Here is a 20,000-nt window from a genome sequence, read left to right as displayed (position 1 = left end):
TCTGTCTGTAATAGACTAGACTCTCTCTGGGTACCAGACACTCAGAAACATCCCGTTCTAATTAAACACTCCAATAAAACCCTTACAGTTCTGCTGGTTTATTGATGAAACCTCATGATGACTCCGACCCTCACGGTTGGCGTTCCAAATGGCGCCCTATTCCATATATAGTGCACTACTTTAAACCAGAGCCCAGAGGGAATAGGATGCCAGTTAGGATTCCCTCATGTTTTGAAAGGTTTACAAGCTCTAATTTTCAATGATGAACATCATGTAATTGAAAAGGAAACGGCACAAGTCACGCTCACCATTTTAAAGATTGACCTTTCGGCCTTCAATGGCTTTCATCAGAAACCTTAGATCATGTAATGAAATACACTGAAAGCAATCAGCATTTCAAGTGTAGTGCACTGACTGAAATGATCTGTGCATAACCCATTCCAATCCACAGCAGTATATAAACAGACAAACATTCGATGAAGGAATCAAGGACGATTGCAGGTGCATTCAAATCTGACCCTAAGAGGTACAGAGTACTGCTGGTTTTCTGTTCTACCTGATAATTAATTGCACACACCTGGTGTCGCAGGTGTAAATCCATCCCTGATTAGGGGATGAATGAACAAAAGCAGTGGAGCTTTAAGGTCCAGATTTGAATTTGAGGGGCCTATTGCCTTGGTATGGTAGTTATTAATTATGTTGTAATTCTAACAACTTCCACTAGGTGGCAGTGTTGAATGTAGAGCCCAATACTGCAGAGTGTGTATTTGCCCAGAGGAGACAGAAAGTCTGCTTGTTAGGTTGATGAACTTTGGTGCCAGACTGCCAGAAGGTCAATGACACTGTTAAAACCCTGATGGACATCTAAATATACTAAGGACTGACACAGAGAATCGATCACAACAATTACTACATGATAACAATGTTTTGGGATGATGATGATGATGATGGTGAGAATGATGAAGGTCAGCCAGGTCCAGAGATGTGTTCTTTGATCCAGCCGGTGAGTTTGGTGACGCGGGTGTAGACGCCGTAGTAGTCGGCCCGGCCACACCCCTTTCCCCAGCTGACCACGCCCGCTAGGAACCAACGACCCGAGTTCTCCTGGCAGACCAACGGACCGCCCGAGTCACCCTGGGAAAGAGAGGGAGGGAGAGAGAGAGAGGGAGAGAGAGAGAGAGAGGGAGAGAGAGAGAGGGAGAGAGAGAGAGAGAGAGAGAGAGAGAGAGAGAGAGAGAAAGAGACGGGGGAAAGAAGGGGGAGGGAGGCAGCATAGAGAAAGTATAAGAGAGAAGATGAAAACGTTTTAATGTAGCTAAACGATAGCAGAAAGGTTCAGATATTAAAGGACATTGAACTTGCTGCTTTCTCTTTTCCCGGCTCCTACTACTCTGAAACCCCCTGTACCCTCCCTCACCTGGGTGCCAACCAATCAGTCTGTGCACTGAGTGTGTGTGGGTCTACTCTGAAACCCCCTGTACCCTCCCTCACCTGGGTGCCAACCAATCAGTCTGTGCACTGAGTGTGTGTGGGTCTACTCTGAAACCCCCTGTACCCTCCCTCACCTGGGTGCCAACCAATCAGTCTGTGCACTGAGTGTGTGTGGGTCTACTCTGAAACCCCCTGTACCCTCCCTCACCTGGGTGCCAACCAATCAGTCTGTGCACTGAGTGTGTGTGGGTCTACTCTGAAACCCCTGTACCCTCCCTCACCTGGGTGCCAACCAATCAGTCTGTGCACTGAGTGTGTGTGGGTCTACTCTGAAACCCCCTGTACCCTCCCTCACCTGGGTGCCAACCAATCAGTCTGTGCACTGAGTGTGTGTGGGTCTACTCTGAAACCCCCTGTACCCTCCCTCACCTGGGTGTGTGTGGGTCTACTCTGAAACCCCAATCTGTATGCCAGTCTGTGCACTGAGTGTGTGTGGGTCTACTCTGAAACCCCCTGTACCCTCCCTCACCTGGGTGCCAACCAATCAGTCTGTGCACTGAGTGTGTGTGGGTCTACTCTGAAACCCCTGTACCCTCCCTCACCTGGGTGCCAACCAATCAGTCTGTGCACTGAGTGTGTGTGGGTCTACTCTGAAACCCCCTGTACCCTCCCTCACCTGGGTGCCAACCAATCAGTCTGTGCACTGAGTGTGTGTGGGTCTACTCTGAAACCCCCTGTACCCTCCCTCACCTGGGTGCCAACCAATCAGTCTGTGCACTGAGTGTGTGTGGGTCTACTCTGAAACCCCAGTCTGTGCACCCTCCCTCACCTGGGTGCCAACCAATCAGTCTGTGCACTGAGTGTGTGTGGGTCTACTCTGAAACCCCTGTACCCTCCCTCACCTGGGTGCCAACCAATCAGTCTGTGCACTGAGTGTGTGTGGGTCTACTCTGAAACCCCCTGTACCCTCCCTCACCTGGGTGCCAACCAATCAGTCTGTGCACTGAGTGTGTGTGGGTCTACTCTGAAACCCCTGTACCCTCCCTCACCTGGGTGCCAACCAATCAGTCTGTGCACTGAGTGTGTGTGGGTCTACTCTGAAACCCCTGTACCCTCCCTCACCTGGGTGCCAACCAATCAGTCTGTGCACTGAGTGTGTGTGGGTCTACTCTGAAACCCCTGTACCCTCCCTCACCTGGGTGCCAACCAATCAGTCTGTGCACTGAGTGTGTGTGGGTCTACTCTGAAACCCCTGTACCCTCCCTCACCTGGGTGCCAACCAATCAGTCTGTGCACTGAGTGTGTGTGGGTCTACTCTGAAACCCCTGTACCCTCCCCTCACCTGGGTGCCAACCAATCAGTCTGTGCACTGAGTGTGTGTGGGTCTACTCTGAAACCCCCTGTACCCTCCCTCACCTGGGTGCCAACCAATCAGTCTGTGCACTGAGTGTGTGTGGGTCTACTCTGAAACCCCTGTACCCTCCCTCACCTGGGTGCCAACCAATCAGTCTGTGCACTGAGTGTGTGTGGGTCTACTCTGAAACCCCTGTACCCTCCCTCACCTGGGTGCCAACCAATCAGTCTGTGCACTGAGTGTGTGTGGGTCTACTCTGAAACCCCTGTACCCTCCCTCACCTGGGTGCCAACCAATCAGTCTGTGCACTGAGTGTGTGTGGGTCTACTCTGAAACCCCTGTACCCTCCCTCACCTGGGTGCCAACCAATCAGTCTGTGCACTGAGTGTGTGTGGGTCTACTCTGAAACCCCTGTACCCTCCCTCACCTGGGTGCCAACCAATCAGTCTGTGCACTGAGTGTGTGTGGGTCTACTCTGAAACCCCCTGTACCCTCCCTCACCTGGGTGCCAACCAATCAGTCTGTGCACTGAGTGTGTGTGGGTCTGAAACTCTGAAACCCCCTGTACCCTCCCTCACCTGGGTGCCAACCAATCAGTCTGTGCACTGAGTGTGTGTGGGTCTACTCTGAAACCCCTGTACCCTCCCTCACCTGGGTGCCAACCAATCAGTCTGTGCACTGAGTGTGTGTGGGTCTACTCTGACTCTGAAACCCCTGTACCCTCCCTCACCTGGGTGCCAACCAATCAGTCTGTGCACTGAGTGTGTGTGGGTCTACTCTGAAACCCCTGTACCCTCCCTCACCTGGGTGCCAACCAATCAGTCTGTGCACTGAGTGTGTGTGGGTCTACTCTGAAACCCCTGTACCCTCCCTCACCTGGGTGCCAACCAATCAGTCTGTGCACTGAGTGTGTGTGGGTCTACTCTGAAACCCCTGTACCCTCCCTCACCTGGGTGCCAACCAATCAGTCTGTGCACTGAGTGTGTGTGGGTCTACTCTGAAACCCCTGTACCCTCCCTCACCTGGGTGCCAACCAATCAGTCTGTGCACTGAGTGTGTGTGGGTCTACTCTGAAACCCCTGTACCCTCCCTCACCTGGGTGCCAACCAATCAGTCTGTGCACTGAGTGTGTGTGGGTCTACTCTGAAACCCCTCCCTCACCTGGGTGCCAACCAATCAGTCCACTGAGTGTGTGTGGGTCTCACCTGGGTGCCAACCAATCAGTCTGTGCACTGAGTGTGTGTGGGTCTACTCTGAAACCCCCTGTACCCTCCCTCACCTGGGTGCCAACCAATCAGTCTGTGCACTGAGTGTGTGTGGGTCTACTCTGAAACCCCTGTACCCTCCCTCACCTGGGTGCCAACCAATCAGTCTGTGCACTGAGTGTGTGTGGGTCTACTCTGAAACCCCTGTACCCTCCCTCACCTGGGTGCCAACCAATCAGTCTGTGCACTGAGTGTGTGTGGGTCTACTCTGAAACCCCTGTACCCTCCCTCACCTGGGTGCCAACCAATCAGTCTGTGCACTGAGTGTGTGTGGGTCTACTCTGAAACCCCTGTACCCTCCCTCACCTGGGTGCCAACCAATCAGTCTGTGCACTGAGTGTGTGTGGGTCTACTCTGAAACCCCTGTACCCTCCCTCACCTGGGTGCCAACCAATCAGTCTGTGCACTGAGTGTGTGTGGGTCTACTCTGAAACCCCCTGTACCCTCCCTGGGTGCCAACCAATCCCTCCTGGGTGCCAACCAATCAGTCTGTGCACTGAGTGTGTGTGGGTCTACTCTGAAACCCCCTGTACCCTCCCTCACCTGGGTGCCAACCAATCAGTCTGTGCACTGAGTGTGTGTGGGTCTACTCTGAAACCCCTGTACCCTCCCTCACCTGGGTGCCAACCAATCAGTCTGTGCACTGAGTGTGTGTGGGTCTACTCTGAAACCCCTGTACCCTCCCTCACCTGGGTGCCAACCAATCAGTCTGTGCACTGAGTGTGTGTGGGTCTACTCTGAAACCCCTGTACCCTCCCTCACCTGGGTGCCAACCAATCAGTCTGTGCACTGAGTGTGTGTGGGTCTACTCTGAAACCCCTGTACCCTCCCTCACCTGGGTGCCAACCAATCAGTCTGTGCACTGAGTGTGTGTGGGTCTACTCTGAAACCCCTGTACCCTCCCTCACCTGGGTGCCAACCAATCAGTCTGTGCACTGAGTGTGTGTGGGTCTACTCTGAAACCCCTGGGTACCCTCCCTCACCTGGGTACTGTACCCTCCCTCACCTGGGTGCCAACCAATCAGTCTGTGCACTGAGTGTGTGTGGGTCTACTCTGAAACCCCTGTACCCTCCCTCACCTGGGTGCCAACCAATCAGTCTGTGCACTGAGTGTGTGTGGGTCTACTCTGAAACCCCTGTACCCTCCCTCACCTGGGTGCCAACCAATCAGTCTGTGCACTGAGTGTGTGTGGGTCTACTCTGAAACCCCTGTACCCTCCCTCACCTGGGTGCCAACCAATCAGTCTGTGCACTGAGTGTGTGTGGGTCTACTCTGAAACCCCTGTACCCTCCCTCACCTGGGTGCCAACCAATCAGTCTGTGCACTGAGTGTGTGTGGGTCTACTCTGAAACCCCCTGTACCCTCCCTCACCTGGGTGCCAACCAATCAGTCTGTGCACTGAGTGTGTGTGGGTCTACTCTGAAACCCCCTGTACCCTCCCTCACCTGGGTGCCAACCAATCAGTCTGTGCACTGAGTGTGTGTGGGTCTACTCTGAAACCCCCTGTACCCTCCCTCACCTGGGTGCCAACCAATCAGTCTGTGCACTGAGTGTGTGTGGGTCTACTCTGAAACCCCTGTACCCTCCCTCACCTGGGTGCCAACCAATCAGTCTGTGCACTGAGTGTGTGTGGGTCTACTCTGAAACCCCTGTACCCTCCCTCACCTGGGTGCCAACCAATCAGTCTGTGCACTGAGTGTGTGTGGGTCTACTCTGAAACCCCTGTACCCTCCCTCACCTGGGTGCCAACCAATCAGTCTGTGCACTGAGTGTGTGTGGGTCTACTCTGAAACCCCTGTACCCTCCCTCACCTGGGTGCCAACCAATCAGTCTGTGCACTGAGTGTGTGTGGGTCTACTCTGAAACCCCTGTACCCTCCCTCACCTGGGTGCCAACCAATCAGTCTGTGCACTGAGTGTGTGTGGGTCTACTCTGAAACCCCTGTACCCTCCCTCACCTGGGTGCCAACCAATCAGTCTGTGCACTGAGTGTGTGTGGGTCTACTCTGAAACCCCTGTACCCTCCCTCACCTGGGTGCCAACCAATCAGTCTGTGCACTGAGTGTGTGTGGGTCTACTCTGAAACCCCCTGTACCCTCCCTCACCTGGGTGCCAACCAATCAGTCTGTGCACTGAGTGTGTGTGGGTCTACTCTGAAACCCCTGTACCCTCCCTCACCTGGGTGCCAACCAATCAGTCTGTGCACTGAGTGTGTGTGGGTCTACTCTGAAACCCCTGTACCCTCCCTCACCTGGGTGCCAACCAATCAGTCTGTGCACTGAGTGTGTGTGGGTCTACTCTGAAACCCCTGTACCCCCTCCCTCACCTGGGTGCCAACCAATCAGTCTGTGCACTGAGTGTGTGTGGGTCTACTCTGAAACCCCTGTACCCTCCCTCACCTGGGTGCCAACCAATCAGTCTGTGCACTGAGTGTGTGTGGGTCTACTCTGAAACCCCTGTACCCTCCCTCACCTGGGTGCCAACCAATCAGTCTGTGCACTGAGTGTGTGTGGGTCTACTCTGAAACCCCTGTACCCTCCCTCACCTGGGTGCCAACCAATCAGTCTGTGCACTGAGTGTGTGTGGGTCTACTCTGAAACCCCCTGTACCCTCCCTCACCTGGGTGCCAACCAATCAGTCTGTGCACTGAGTGTGTGTGGGTCTACTCTGAAACCCCTGTACCCTCCCTCACCTGGGTGCCAACCAATCAGTCTGTGCACTGAGTGTGTGTGGGTCTACTCTGAAACCCCTGTACCCTCCCTCACCTGGGTGCCAACCAATCAGTCTGTGCACTGAGTGTGTGTCTACTCTGGTCTACTCTGAAACCCCTGTGTGTGTGGGTCTACCCCCCCTCCCTCACCTGGGTGCCAACCAATCAGTCTGTGCACTGAGTGTGTGTGGGTCTACTCTGAAACCCCTGTACCCTCCCTCACCTGGGTGCCAACCAATCAGTCTGTGCACTGAGTGTGTGTGGGTCTACTCTGAAACCCCTGTACCCTCCCTCACCTGGGTGCCAACCAATCAGTCTGTGCACTGAGTGTGTGTGGGTCTACTCTGAAACCCCTGTACCCTCCCTCACCTGGGTGCCAACCAATCAGTCTGTGCACTGAGTGTGTGTGGGTCTACTCTGAAACCCCCTGTACCCTCCCTCACCTGGGTGCCAACCAATCAGTCTGTGCACTGAGTGTGTGTGGGTCTACTGAAACCCCCTGAAACCCCCTCACCTGGGTGCCCTCCCTCACCTGGGTGCCAACCAATCAGTCTGTGCACTGAGTGTGTGTGGGTCTACTCTGAAACCCCTGTACCCTCCCTCACCTGGGTGCCAACCAATCAGTCTGTGCACTGAGTGTGTGTGGGTCTACTCTGAAACCCCTGTACCCTCCCTCACCTGGGTGCCAACCAATCAGTCTGTGCACTGAGTGTGTGTGGGTCTACTCTGAAACCCCTGTACCCTCCCTCACCTGGGTGCCAACCAATCAGTCTGTGCACTGAGTGTGTGTGGGTCTACTCTGAAACCCCTGTACCCTCCCTCACCTGGGTGCCAACCAATCAGTCTGTGCACTGAGTGTGTGTGGGTCTACTCTGAAACCCCTGTACCCTCCCTCACCTGGGTGCCAACCAATCAGTCTGTGCACTGAGTGTGTGTGGGTCTACTCTGAAACCCCTGTACCCTCCCTCACCTGGGTGCCAACCAATCAGTCTGTGCACTGAGTGTGTGTGGGTCTACTCTGAAACCCCTGTACCCTCCCTCACCTGGGTGCCAACCAATCAGTCTGTGCACTGAGTGTGTGTGGGTCTACTCTGAAACCCCTGTACCCTCCCTCACCTGGGTGCCAACCAATCAGTCTGTGCACTGAGTGTGTGTGGGTCTACTCTGAAACCCCTGTACCCTCCCTCACCTGGGTGCCAACCAATCAGTCTGTGCACTGAGTGTGTGTGGGTCTACTCTGAAACCCCTGTACCCTCCCCCTCACCTGGGTGCCAACCAATCAGTCTGTGCACTGAGTGTGTGTGGGTCTACTCTGAAACCCCTGTACCCTCCCTCACCTGGGTGCCAACCAATCAGTCTGTGCACTGAGTGTGTGTGGGTCTACTCTGAAACCCCTGTACCCTCCCTCACCTGGGTGCCAACCAATCAGTCTGTGCACTGAGTGTGTGTGGGTCTACTCTGAAACCCCCTGTACCCTCCCTCACCTGGGTGCCAACCAATCAGTCTGTGCACTGAGTGTGTGTGGGTCTACTCTGAAACCCCTGTACCCTCCCTCACCTGGGTGCCAACCAATCAGTCTGTGCACTGAGTGTGTGTGGGTCTACTCTGAAACCCCTGTACCCTCCCTCACCTGGGTGCCAACCAATCAGTCTGTGCACTGAGTGTGTGTGGGTCTCACTGGGTGAAACCCCTGAGTGTACCCTCCCCCTCACCTGGGTGCCAACCAATCAGTCTGTGCACTGAGTGTGTGTGGGTCTACTCTGAAACCCCCTGTACCCTCCTCACCTGGGTGCCAACCAATCAGTCTGTGCACTGAGTGTGTGTGGGTCTACTCTGAAACCCCTGTACCCTCCCTCACCTGGGTGCCAACCAATCAGTCTGTGCACTGAGTGTGTGTGGGTCTACTCTGAAACCCCTGTACCCTCCCTCACCTGGGTGCCAACCAATCAGTCTGTGCACTGAGTGTGTGTGGGTCTCCCTCTGAAACCCCCTGTACCCTCCCCTCACCTGGGTGCCAACCAATCAGTCTGTGCACTGAGTGTGTGTGGGTCTACTCTGAAACCCCTGTACCCTCCCTCACCTGGGTGCCAACCAATCAGTCTGTGCACTGAGTGTGTGTGGGTCTACTCTGAAACCCCTGTACCCTCCCTCACCTGGGTGCCAACCAATCAGTCTGTGCACTGAGTGTGTGTGGGTCTACTCTGAAACCCCTGTACCCTCCCTCACCTGGGTGCCAACCAATCAGTCTGTGCACTGAGTGTGTGTGGGTCTACTGAAACCCCTGTACCCTCCCTCACCTGGGTGCCAACCAATCAGTCTGTGCACTGAGTGTGTGTGGGTCTACTCTGAAACCCCTGTACCCTCCCTCACCTGGGTGCCAACCAATCAGTCTGTGCACTGAGTGTGTGTGGGTCTACTCTGAAACCCCTGTACCCTCCCTCACCTGGGTGCCAACCAATCAGTCTGTGCACTGAGTGTGTGTGGGTCTACTCTGAAACCCCTGTACCCTCCCTCACCTGGGTGCCAACCAATCAGTCTGTGCACTGAGTGTGTGTGGGTCTACTCTGAAACCCCTGTACCCTCCCTCACCTGGGTGCCAACCAATCAGTCTGTGCACTGAGTGTGTGTGGGTCTACTCTGAAACCCCTGTACCCTCCCTCACCTGGGTGCCAACCAATCAGTCTGTGCACTGAGTGTGTGTGGGTCTACTCTGAAACCCCCTGTACCCTCCCTCACCTGGGTGCCAACCAATCAGTCTGTGCACTGAGTGTGTGTGGGTCTACTCTGAAACCCCTGTACCCTCCCTCACCTGGGTGCCAACCAATCAGTCTGTGCACTGAGTGTGTGTGGGTCTACTCTGAAACCCCTGTACCCTCCCTCACCTGGGTGCCAACCAATCAGTCTGTGCACTGAGTGTGTGTGGGTCTACTCTGAAACCCCTGTACCCTCCCTCACCTGGGTGCCAACCAATCAGTCTGTGCACTGAGTGTGTGTGGGTCTACTCTGAAACCCCTGTACCCTCCCTCACCTGGGTGCCAACCAATCAGTCTGTGCACTGAGTGTGTGTGGGTCTACTCTGAAACCCCTGTACCCTCCCTCACCTGGGTGCCAACCAATCAGTCTGTGCACTGAGTGTGTGTGGGTCTACTCTGAAACCCCTGTACCCTCCCTCACCTGGGTGCCAACCAATCAGTCTGTGCACTGAGTGTGTGTGGGTCTACTCTGAAACCCCTGTACCCTCCCTCACCTGGGTGCCAACCAATCAGTCTGTGCACTGAGGTGCTACTCTGAAACCCCTGTACCCTCCCTCACCTGGGTGCCAACCAATCAGTCTGTGCACTGAGTGTGTGTGGGTCTACTCTGAAACCCCTGTACCCTCCCTCACCTGGGTGCCAACCAATCAGTCTGTGCACTGAGTGTGTGTGGGTCTACTCTGAAACCCCTGTACCCTCCCTCACCTGGGTGCCAACCAATCAGTCTGTGCACTGAGTGTGTGTGGGTCTACTCTGAAACCCCTGTACCCTCCCTCACCTGGGTGCCAACCAATCAGTCTGTGCACTGAGTGTGTGTGGGTCTACTCTGAAACCCCTGTACCCTCCCTCACCTGGGTGCCAACCAATCAGTCTGTGCACTGAGTGTGTGTGGGTCTACTCTGAAACCCCTGTACCCTCCCTCACCTGGGTGCCAACCAATCAGTCTGTGCACTGAGTGTGTGTGGGGTCTACTCTGAAACCCCCTGTACCCTCCCTCACCTGGGTGCCAACCAATCAGTCTGTGCACTGAGTGTGTGTGGGTCTACTCTGAAACCCCTGTACCCTCCCTCACCTGGGTGCCAACCAATCAGTCTGTGCACTGAGTGTGTGTGGGTCTACTCTGAAACCCCTGTACCCTCCCTCACCTGGGTGCCAACCAATCAGTCTGTGCACTGAGTGTGTGTGGGTCTACTCTGAAACCCCTGTACCCTCCCTCACCTGGGTGCCAACCAATCAGTCTGTGCACTGAGTGTGTGTGGGTCTACTCTGAAACCCCTGTACCCTCCCTCACCTGGGTGCCAACCAATCAGTCTGTGCACTGAGTGTGTGTGGGTCTACTCTGAAACCCCTGTACCCTCCCTCACCTGGGTGCCAACCAATCAGTCTGTGCACTGAGTGTGTGTGGGTCTACTCTGAAACCCCCTGTGCCACCCTCCCTCACCTGGGTGCCAACCAATCAGTCTGTGCACTGAGTGTGTGTGGGTCTACTCTGAAACCCCTGTACCCTCCCTCACCTGGGTGCCAACCAATCAGTCTGTGCACTGAGTGTGTGTGGGGTCTACTCTGAAACCCCTGTACCCTCCCTCACCTGGGTGCCAACCAATCAGTCTGTGCACTGAGTGTGTGTGGGTCTACTCTGAAACCCCTGTACCCTCCCACCTCACCTGGGTGCCAACCAATCAGTCTGTGCACTGAGTGTGTGTGGGTCTACTCTGAAACCCCCTGTACCCTCCCTCACCTGGGTGCCAACCAATCAGTCTGTGCACTGAGTGTGTGTGGGTCTACTCTGAAACCCCTGTACCCTCCCTCACCTGGGTGCCAACCAATCAGTCTGTGCACTGAGTGTGTGTGGGTCTACTCTGAAACCCCTGTACCCTCCCTCACCTGGGTGCCAACCAATCAGTCTGTGCACTGAGTGTGTGTGGGTCTACTCTGAAACCCCTGTACCCTCCCTCACCTGGGTGCCAACCAATCAGTCTGTGCACTGAGTGTGTGTGGGTCTACTCTGAAACCCCTGTACCCTCCCTCACCTGGGTGCCAACCAATCAGTCTGTGCACTGAGTGTGTGTGGGTCTACTCTGAAACCCCTGTACCCTCCCTCACCTGGGTGCCAACCAATCAGTCTGTGCACTGAGTGTGTGTGGGTCTACTCTGAAACCCCCTGTACCCTCCCTCACCTGGGTGCCAACCAATCAGTCTGTGCACTGAGTGTGTGTGGGTCTACTCTGAAACCCCTGTACCCTCCCTCACCTGGGTGCCAACCAATCAGTCTGTGCACTGAGTGTGTGTGGGTCTACTCTGAAACCCCCTGTACCCTCCCTCACCTGGGTGCCAACCAATCAGTCTGTGCACTGAGTGTGTGTGGGTCTACTCTGAAACCCCTGTACCCTCCCTCACCTGGGTGCCAACCAATCAGTCTGTGCACTGAGTGTGTGTGGGTCTACTCTGAAACCCCTGTACCCTCCCTCACCTGGGTGCCAACCAATCAGTCTGTGCACTGAGTGTGTGTGGGTCTACTCTGAAACCCCCTGTACCCTCCCTCACCTGGGTGCCAACCAATCAGTCTGTGCACTGAGTGTGTGTGGGTCTACTCTGAAACCCCTGTACCCTCCCTCACCTGGGTGCCAACCAATCAGTCTGTGCACTGAGTGTGTGTGGGTCTACTCTGAAACCCCCTGTACCCTCCCTCACCTGGGTGCCAACCAATCAGTCTGTGCACTGAGTGTGTGTGGGTCTACTCTGAAACCCCTGTACCCTCCCTCACCTGGGTGCCAACCAATCAGTCTGTGCACTGAGTGTGTGTGGGTCTACTCTGAAACCCCTGTACCCTCCCTCACCTGGGTGCCAACCAATCAGTCTGTGCACTGAGTGTGTGTGGGTCTACTCTGAAACCCCCTGTACCCTCCCTCACCTGGGTGCCAACCAATCAGTCTGTGCACTGAGTGTGTGTGGGTCTACTCTGAAACCCCTGTACCCTCCCTCACCTGGGTGCCAACCAATCAGTCTGTGCACTGAGTGTGTGTGGGTCTACTCTGAAACCCCTGTACCCTCCCTCACCTGGGTGCCAACCAATCAGTCTGTGCACTGAGTGTGTGTGGGTCTACTCTGAAACCCCCTGTACCCTCCCTCACCTGGGTGCCAACCAATCAGTCTGTGCACTGAGTGTGTGTGGGTCTACTCTGAAACCCCTGTACCCTCCCTCACCTGGGTGCCAACCAATCAGTCTGTGCACTGAGTGTGTGTGGGTCTACTCTGAAACCCCTGTACCCTCCCTCACCTGGGTGCCAACCAATCAGTCTGTGCACTGAGTGTGTGTGGGTCTACTCTGAAACCCCTGTACCCTCCCTCACCTGGGTGCCAACCAATCAGTCTGTGCACTGAGTGTGTGTGGGTCTACTCTGAAACCCCCTGTACCCTCCCTCACCTGGGTGCCAACCAATCAGTCTGTGCACTGAGTGTGTGTGGGTCTACTCTGAAACCCCCTGTACCCTCCCTCACCTGGGTGCCAACCAATCAGTCTGTGCACTGAGTGTGTGTGGGTCTACTCTGAAACCCCCTGTACCCTCCCTCACCTGGGTGCCAACCAATCAGTCTGTGCACTGAGTGTGTGTGGGTCTACTCTGAAACCCCCTGTACCCTCCCTCACCTGGGTGCCAACCAATCAGTCTGTGCACTGAGTGTGTGTGGGTCTACTCTGAAACCCCCTGTACCCTCCCTCACCTGGGTGCCAACCAATCAGTCTGTGCACTGAGTGTGTGTGGGTCTACTCTGAAACCCCTGTACCCTCCCTCACCTGGGTGCCAACCAATCAGTCTGTGCACTGAGTGTGTGTGGGTCTACTCTGAAACCCCTGTACCCTCCCTCACCTGGGTGCCAACCAATCAGTCTGTGCACTGAGTGTGTGTGGGTCTACTCTGAAACCCCCTGTACCCTCCCTCACCTGGGTGCCAACCAATCAGTCTGTGCACTGAGTGTGTGTGGGTCTACTCTGAAACCCCTGTACCCTCCCTCACCTGGGTGCCAACCAATCAGTCTGTGCACTGAGTGTGTGTGGGTCTACTCTGAAACCCCTGTACCCTCCCTCACCTGGGTGCCAACCAATCAGTCTGTGCACTGAGTGTGTGTGGGTCTAACTCTGAAACCCCTGTACCCTCCCCCCTCACCTGGGTGCCAACCAATCAGTCTGTGCACTGAGTGTGTGTGGGTCTACTCTGAAACCCCTGTACCCTCCCTCACCTGGGTGCCAACCAATCAGTCTGTGCACTGAGTGTGTGTGGGTCTACTCTGAAACCCCTGTACCCTCCCTCACCTGGGTGCCAACCAATCAGTCTGTGCACTGAGTGTGTGTGGGTCTACTCTGAAACCCCCTGTACCCTCCCTCACCTGGGTGCCAACCAATCAGTCTGTGCACTGAGTGTGTGTGGGTCTACTCTGAAACCCCTGTACCCTCCCTCACCTGGGTGCCAACCAATCAGTCTGTGCACTGAGTGTGTGTGGGTCTACTCTGAAACCCCTGTACCCTCCCTCACCTGGGTGCCAACCAATCAGTCTGTGCACTGAGTGTGTGTGGGTCTACTCTGAAACCCCCTGTACCCTCCCTCACCTGGGTGCCAACCAATCAGTCTGTGCACTGAGTGTGTGTGGGTCTACTCTGAAACCCCTGTACCCTCCCTCACCTGGGTGCCAACCAATCAGTCTGTGCACTGAGTGTGTGTGGGTCTACTCTGAAACCCCCCCTGTACCCTCCCTCACCTGGGTGCCAACCAATCAGTCTGTGCACTGAGTGTGTGTGGGTCTACTCTGAAACCCCTGTACCCTCCCTCACCTGGGTGCCAACCAATCAGTCTGTGCACTGAGTGTGTGTGGGTCTACTCTGAAACCCCTGTACCCTCCCCCACCTGGGTGCCAACCAATCAGTCTGTGCACTGAGTGTGTGTGGGTCTACTCTGAAACCCCCTGTACCCTCCCTCACCTGGGTGCCAACCAATCAGTCTGTGCACTGAGTGTGTGTGGGGGTCTAGTCTCTGAGTGTGTGTGGGTCTACTCTGAAACCCCCCTGTACCCTCCCTCACCTGGGTGCCAACCAATCAGTCTGTGCACTGAGTGTGTGTGGGTCTACTCTGAAACCCCTGTACCCTCCCTCACCTGGGTGCCAACCAATCAGTCTGTGCACTGAGTGTGTGTGGGTCTACTCTGAAACCCCCTGTACCCTCCCTCACCTGGGTGCCAACCAATCAGTCTGTGCACTGAGTGTGTGTGGGTCTACTCTGAAACCCCTGTACCCTCCCTCACCTGGGTGCCAACCAATCAGTCTGTGCACTGAGTGTGTGTGGGTCTACTCTGAAACCCCTGTACCCTCCCTCACCTGGGTGCCAACCAATCAGTCTGTGCACTGAGTGTGTGTGGGTCTACTCTGAAACCCCTGTACCCTCCCCCTCACCTGGGTGCCAACCAATCAGTCTGTGCACTGAGTGTGTGTGGGTCTACTCTGAAACCCCTGTACCCTCCCTCACCTGGGTGCCAACCAATCAGTCTGTGCACTGAGTGTGTGTGGGTCTACTCTGAAACCCCTGTACCCTCCCTCACCTGGGTGCCAACCAATCAGTCTGTGCACTGAGTGTGTGTGGGTCTACTCTGAAACCCCTGTACCCTCCCTCACCTGGGTGCCAACCAATCAGTCTGTGCACTGAGTGTGTGTGGGTCTACTCTGAAACCCCTGTACCCTCCCTCACCTGGGTGCCAACCAATCAGTCTGTGCACTGAGTGTGTGTGGGTCTACTCTGAAACCCCTGTACCCTCCCTCACCTGGGTGCCAACCAATCAGTCTGTGCACTGAGTGTGTGTGGGTCTACTCTGAAACCCCCTGTACCCTCCCTCACCTGGGTGCCAACCAATCAGTCTGTGCACTGAGTGTGTGTGGGTCTACTCTGAAACCCCTGTACCCTCCCTCACCTGGGTGCCAACCAATCAGTCTGTGCACTGAGTGTGTGTGGGTCTACTCTGAAACCCCCTGTACCCTCCCTCACCTGGGTGCCAACCAATCAGTCTGTGCACTGAGTGTGTGTGGGTCTACTCTGAAACCCCTGTACCCTCCCTCACCTGGGTGCCAACCAATCAGTCTGTGCACTGAGTGTGTGTGGGTCTACTCTGAAACCCCCTGTACCCTCCCTCACCTGGGTGCCAACCAATCAGTCTGTGCACTGAGTGTGTGTGGGTCTACTCTGAAACCCCTGTACCCTCCCTCACCTGGGTGCCAACCAATCAGTCTGTGCACTGAGTGTGTGTGGGTCTACTCTGAAACCCCTGTACCCTCCCTCACCTGGGTGCCAACCAATCAGTCTGTGCACTGAGTGTGTGTGGGTCTACTCTGAAACCCCTGTACCCTCCCTCACCTGGGTGCCAACCAATCAGTCTGTGCACTGAGTGTGTGTGGGTCTACTCTGAAACCCCTGTACCCTCCCTCACCTGGGTGCCAACCAATCAGTCTGTGCACTGAGTGTGTGTGGGTCTACTCTGAAACCCCCTGCCCTCCCTCACCTGGGTGCCAACCAATCAGTCTGTGCACTGAGTGTGTGTGGGTCTACTCTGAAACCCCCTGTACCCTCCCTCACCTGGGTGCCAACCAATCAGTCTGTGCACTGAGTGTGTGTGGGTCTACTCTGAAACCCCTGTACCCTCCCTCACCTGGGTGCCAACCAATCAGTCTGTGCACTGAGTGTGTGTGGGTCTACTCTGAAACCCCCCCTGTACCCTCCCTCACCTGGGTGCCAACCAATCAGTCTGTGCACTGAGTGTGTGTGGGTCTACTCTGAAACCCCCTGTACCCTCCCTCACCTGGGTGCCAACCAATCAGTCTGTGCACTGAGTGTGTGTGGGTCTACTCTGAAACCCCTGTACCCTCCCTCACCTGGGTGCCAACCAATCAGTCTGTGCACTGAGTGTGTGTGGGTCTACTCTGAAACCCCTGTACCCTCCCTCACCTGGGTGCCAACCAATCAGTCTGTGCACTGAGTGTGTGTGTGGGTCTACTCTGAAACCCCCTGTACCCTCCCTCACCTGGGTGCCAACCAATCAGTCTGTGCACTGAGTGTGTGTGGGTCTACTCTGAAACCCCCTGTACCCTCCCTCACCTGGGTGCCAACCAATCAGTCTGTGCACTGAGTGTGTGTGGGTCTACTCTGAAACCCCCTGTACCCTCCCTCACCTGGGTGCCAACCAATCAGTCTGTGCACTGAGTGTGTGTGGGTCTACTCTGAAACCCCCTGTACCCTCCCTCACCTGGGTGCCAACCAATCAGTCTGTGCACTGAGTGTGTGTGGGTCTACTCTGAAACCCCCCCTGTACCCTCCCTCACCTGGGTGCCAACCAATCAGTCTGTGCACTGAGTGTGTGTGGGTCTACTCTGAAACCCCCTGTACCCTCCCTCACCTGGGTGCCAACCAATCAGTCTGTGCACTGAGTGTGTGTGGGTCTACTCTGAAACCCCTGTACCCTCCCTCACCTGGGTGCCAACCAATCAGTCTGTGCACTGAGTGTGTGTGGGTCTACTCTGAAACCCCCTGTACCCTCCCTCACCTGGGTGCCAACCAATCAGTCTGTGCACTGAGTGTGTGTGGGTCTACTCTGAAACCCCCTGTACCCTCCCTCACCTGGGTGCCAACCAATCAGTCTGTGCACTGAGTGTGTGTGGGTCTACTCTGAAACCCCCTGTACCCTCCCTCACCTGGGTGCCAACCAATCAGTCTGTGCACTGAGTGTGTGTGGGTCTACTCTGAAACCCCTGTACCCTCCCTCACCTGGGTGCCAACCAATCAGTCTGTGCACTGAGTGTGTGTGGGTCTACTCTGAAACCCCTGTACCCTCCCTCACCTGGGTGCCAACCAATCAGTCTGTGCACTGAGTGTGTGGGGTCTACTCTGAAACCCCCCTGTACCCTCCCTCACCTGGGTGCCAACCAATCAGTCTGTGCACTGAGTGTGTGTGGGTCTACTCTGAAACCCCTGTACCCTCCCTGGGTGCCAACCAATCAGTCTGTGCACTGAGTGTGTGTGGGTCTACTCTGAAACCCCTGTACCCTCCCTCACCTGGGTGCCAACCAATCAGTCTGTGCACTGAGTGTGTGTGGGTCTACTCTGAAACCCCCTGTACCCTCCCTCACCTGGGTGCCAACCAATCAGTCTGTGCACTGAGTGTGTGTGGGTCTACTCTGAAACCCCTGTACCCTCCCTCACCTGGGTGCCAACCAATCAGTCTGTGCACTGAGTGTGTGTGGGTCTACTCTGAAACCCCTGTACCCTCCCTCACCTGGGTGCCAACCAATCAGTCTGTGCACTGAGTGTGTGCACTGGGTCTACTCTGAAACCCCTGTACCCTCCCTCACCTGGGTGCCAACCAATCAGTCTGTGCACTGAGTGTGTGTGGGTCTACTCTGAAACCCCTGTACCCTCCCTCACCTGGGTGCCAACCAATCAGTCTGTGCACTGAGTGTGTGTGGGTCTACTCTGAAACCCCCTGTGCCCTCCCTCACCTGGGTGCCCCTGTACCCTCCCTCACCTGGGTGCCAACCAATCAGTCTGTGCACTGAGTGTGTGTGGGTCTACTGAGTGTGTGTGGGTCTACTGAAACCCCCTGTACCCTCCCTCACCTGGGTGCCAACCAATCAGTCTGTGCACTGAGTGTGTGTGGGTCTACTCTGAAACCCCTGTACCCTCCCTCACCTGGGTGCCAACCAATCAGTCTGTGCACTGAGTGTGTGTGGGTCTACTCTGAAACCCCTGTACCCTCCCTCACCTGGGTGCCAACCAATCAGTCTGTGCACTGAGTGTGTGTGGGTCTACTCTGAAACCCCTGTACCCTCCCTCACCTGGGTGCCAACCAATCAGTCTGTGCACTGAGTGTGTGTGGGTCTACTCTGAAACCCCTGTACCCTCCCTCACCTGGGTGCCAACCAATCAGTCTGTGCACTGAGTGTGTGTGGGTCTACTCTGAAACCCCTGTACCCTCCCTCACCTGGGTGCCAACCAATCAGTCTGTGCACTGAGTGTGTGTGGGTCTACTCTGAAACCCCTGTACCCTCCCTCACCTGGGTGCCAACCAATCAGTCTGTGCACTGAGTGTGTGTGGGTCTACTCTGAAACCCCTGTACCCTCCCTCACCTGGGTGCCAACCAATCAGTCTGTGCACTGAGTGTGTGTGGGTCTACTCTGAAACCCCCTGTACCCTCCCTCACCTGGGTGCCAACCAATCAGTCTGTGCACTGAGTGTGTGTGGGTCTACTCTGAAACCCCTGTACCCTCCCTCACCTGGGTGCCAACCAATCAGTCTGTGCACTGAGTGTGTGTGGGTCTACTCTGAAACCCCTGTACCCTCCCTCACCTGGGTGCCAACCAATCAGTCTGTGCACTGAGTGTGTGTGGGTCTACTCTGAAACCCCCTGTACCCTCCCTCACCTGGGTGCCAACCAATCAGTCTGTGCACTGAGTGTGTGTGGGTCTACTCTGAAACCCCTGTACCCTCCCTCACCTGGGTGCTAACCAATCAGTCTGTGCACTGAGTGTGTGGGGTCTACTCTGACCAATCAGTCTGTGCACTGAGTGTGTGTGGGTCTACTCTGAAACCCCCTGTACCCTCCCTCACCTGGGTGCCAACCAATCAGTCTGTGCACTGAGTGTGTGTGGGTCTACTCTGAAACCCCTGTACCCTCCCTCACCTGGGTGCCAACCAATCAGTCTGTGCACTGAGTGTGTGTGGGTCTACTCTGAAACCCCTGTACCCTCCCTCACCTGGGTGCCAACCAATCAGTCTGTGCACTGAGTGTGTGTGGGTCTACTCTGAAACCCCTGTACCCTCCCTCACCTGGGTGCCAACCAATCAGTCTGTGCACTGAGTGTGTGTGGGTCTACTCTGAAACCCCCTGTACCCTCCCTCACCTGGGTGCCAACCAATCAGTCTGTGCACTGAGTGTGTGTGGGGGTCTACTCTGAAACCCCCTGTACCCTCCCTCACCTGGGTGCCAACCAATCAGTCTGTGCACTGAGTGTGTGTGGGTCTACTCTGAAACCCCGTAAACCCCTGTACCCTCCCTCACCTGGGTGCCAACCAATCAGTCTGTGCACTGAGTGTGTGTGGGTCTACTCTGAAACCCCTGTACCCTCCCTCACCTGGGTGCCAACCAATCAGTCTGTGCACTGAGTGTGTGTGGGTCTACTCTGAAACCCCTGTACCCTCCCTCACCTGGGTGCCAACCAATCAGTCTGTGCACTGAGTGTGTGTGGGTCTACTCTGAAACCCCCTGTACCCTCCCTCACCTGGGTGCCAACCAATCAGTCTGTGCACTGAGTGTGTGTGGGTCTACTCTGAAACCCCCTGTACCCTCCCTCACCTGGGTGCCAACCAATCAGTCTGTGCACTGAGTGTGTGTGGGTCTACTCTGAAACCCCCTGTACCCTCCCTCACCTGGGTGCCAACCAATCAGTCTGTGCACTGAG

At 55.7% G+C, this 20,000-nt stretch overlaps 1 protein-coding gene across 2 annotated transcripts in view; it reads right to left on the bottom strand.

The window, feature by feature from the left end:
* Positions 1-82: 82 nt before the first annotated feature.
* Positions 83-20,000, bottom strand: part of LOC121845347 (transmembrane protease serine 6) — a 39,025-nt gene continuing 19,107 nt past the window's right edge. For both annotated transcript variants that reach the window (XM_042316518.1, XM_042316517.1), the window contains one exon: positions 83-1,134. In XM_042316518.1, the coding sequence (XP_042172452.1) occupies positions 967-1,134 (168 nt within the window). In that variant the 3' untranslated portion in view covers positions 83-966. The remainder of the gene's footprint in view (positions 1,135-20,000) is intronic.

The sequence above is a fragment of the Oncorhynchus tshawytscha genome, unplaced genomic scaffold (assembly GCF_018296145.1).
Source record: "Oncorhynchus tshawytscha isolate Ot180627B unplaced genomic scaffold, Otsh_v2.0 Un_contig_7588_pilon_pilon, whole genome shotgun sequence".
Classification (NCBI taxonomy): Eukaryota; Metazoa; Chordata; class Actinopteri; order Salmoniformes; family Salmonidae; genus Oncorhynchus; species Oncorhynchus tshawytscha.
The sequence above is the reverse complement of the archived record's forward strand: the minus strand, read 5'-3'. Positions and strand labels throughout refer to the sequence as shown.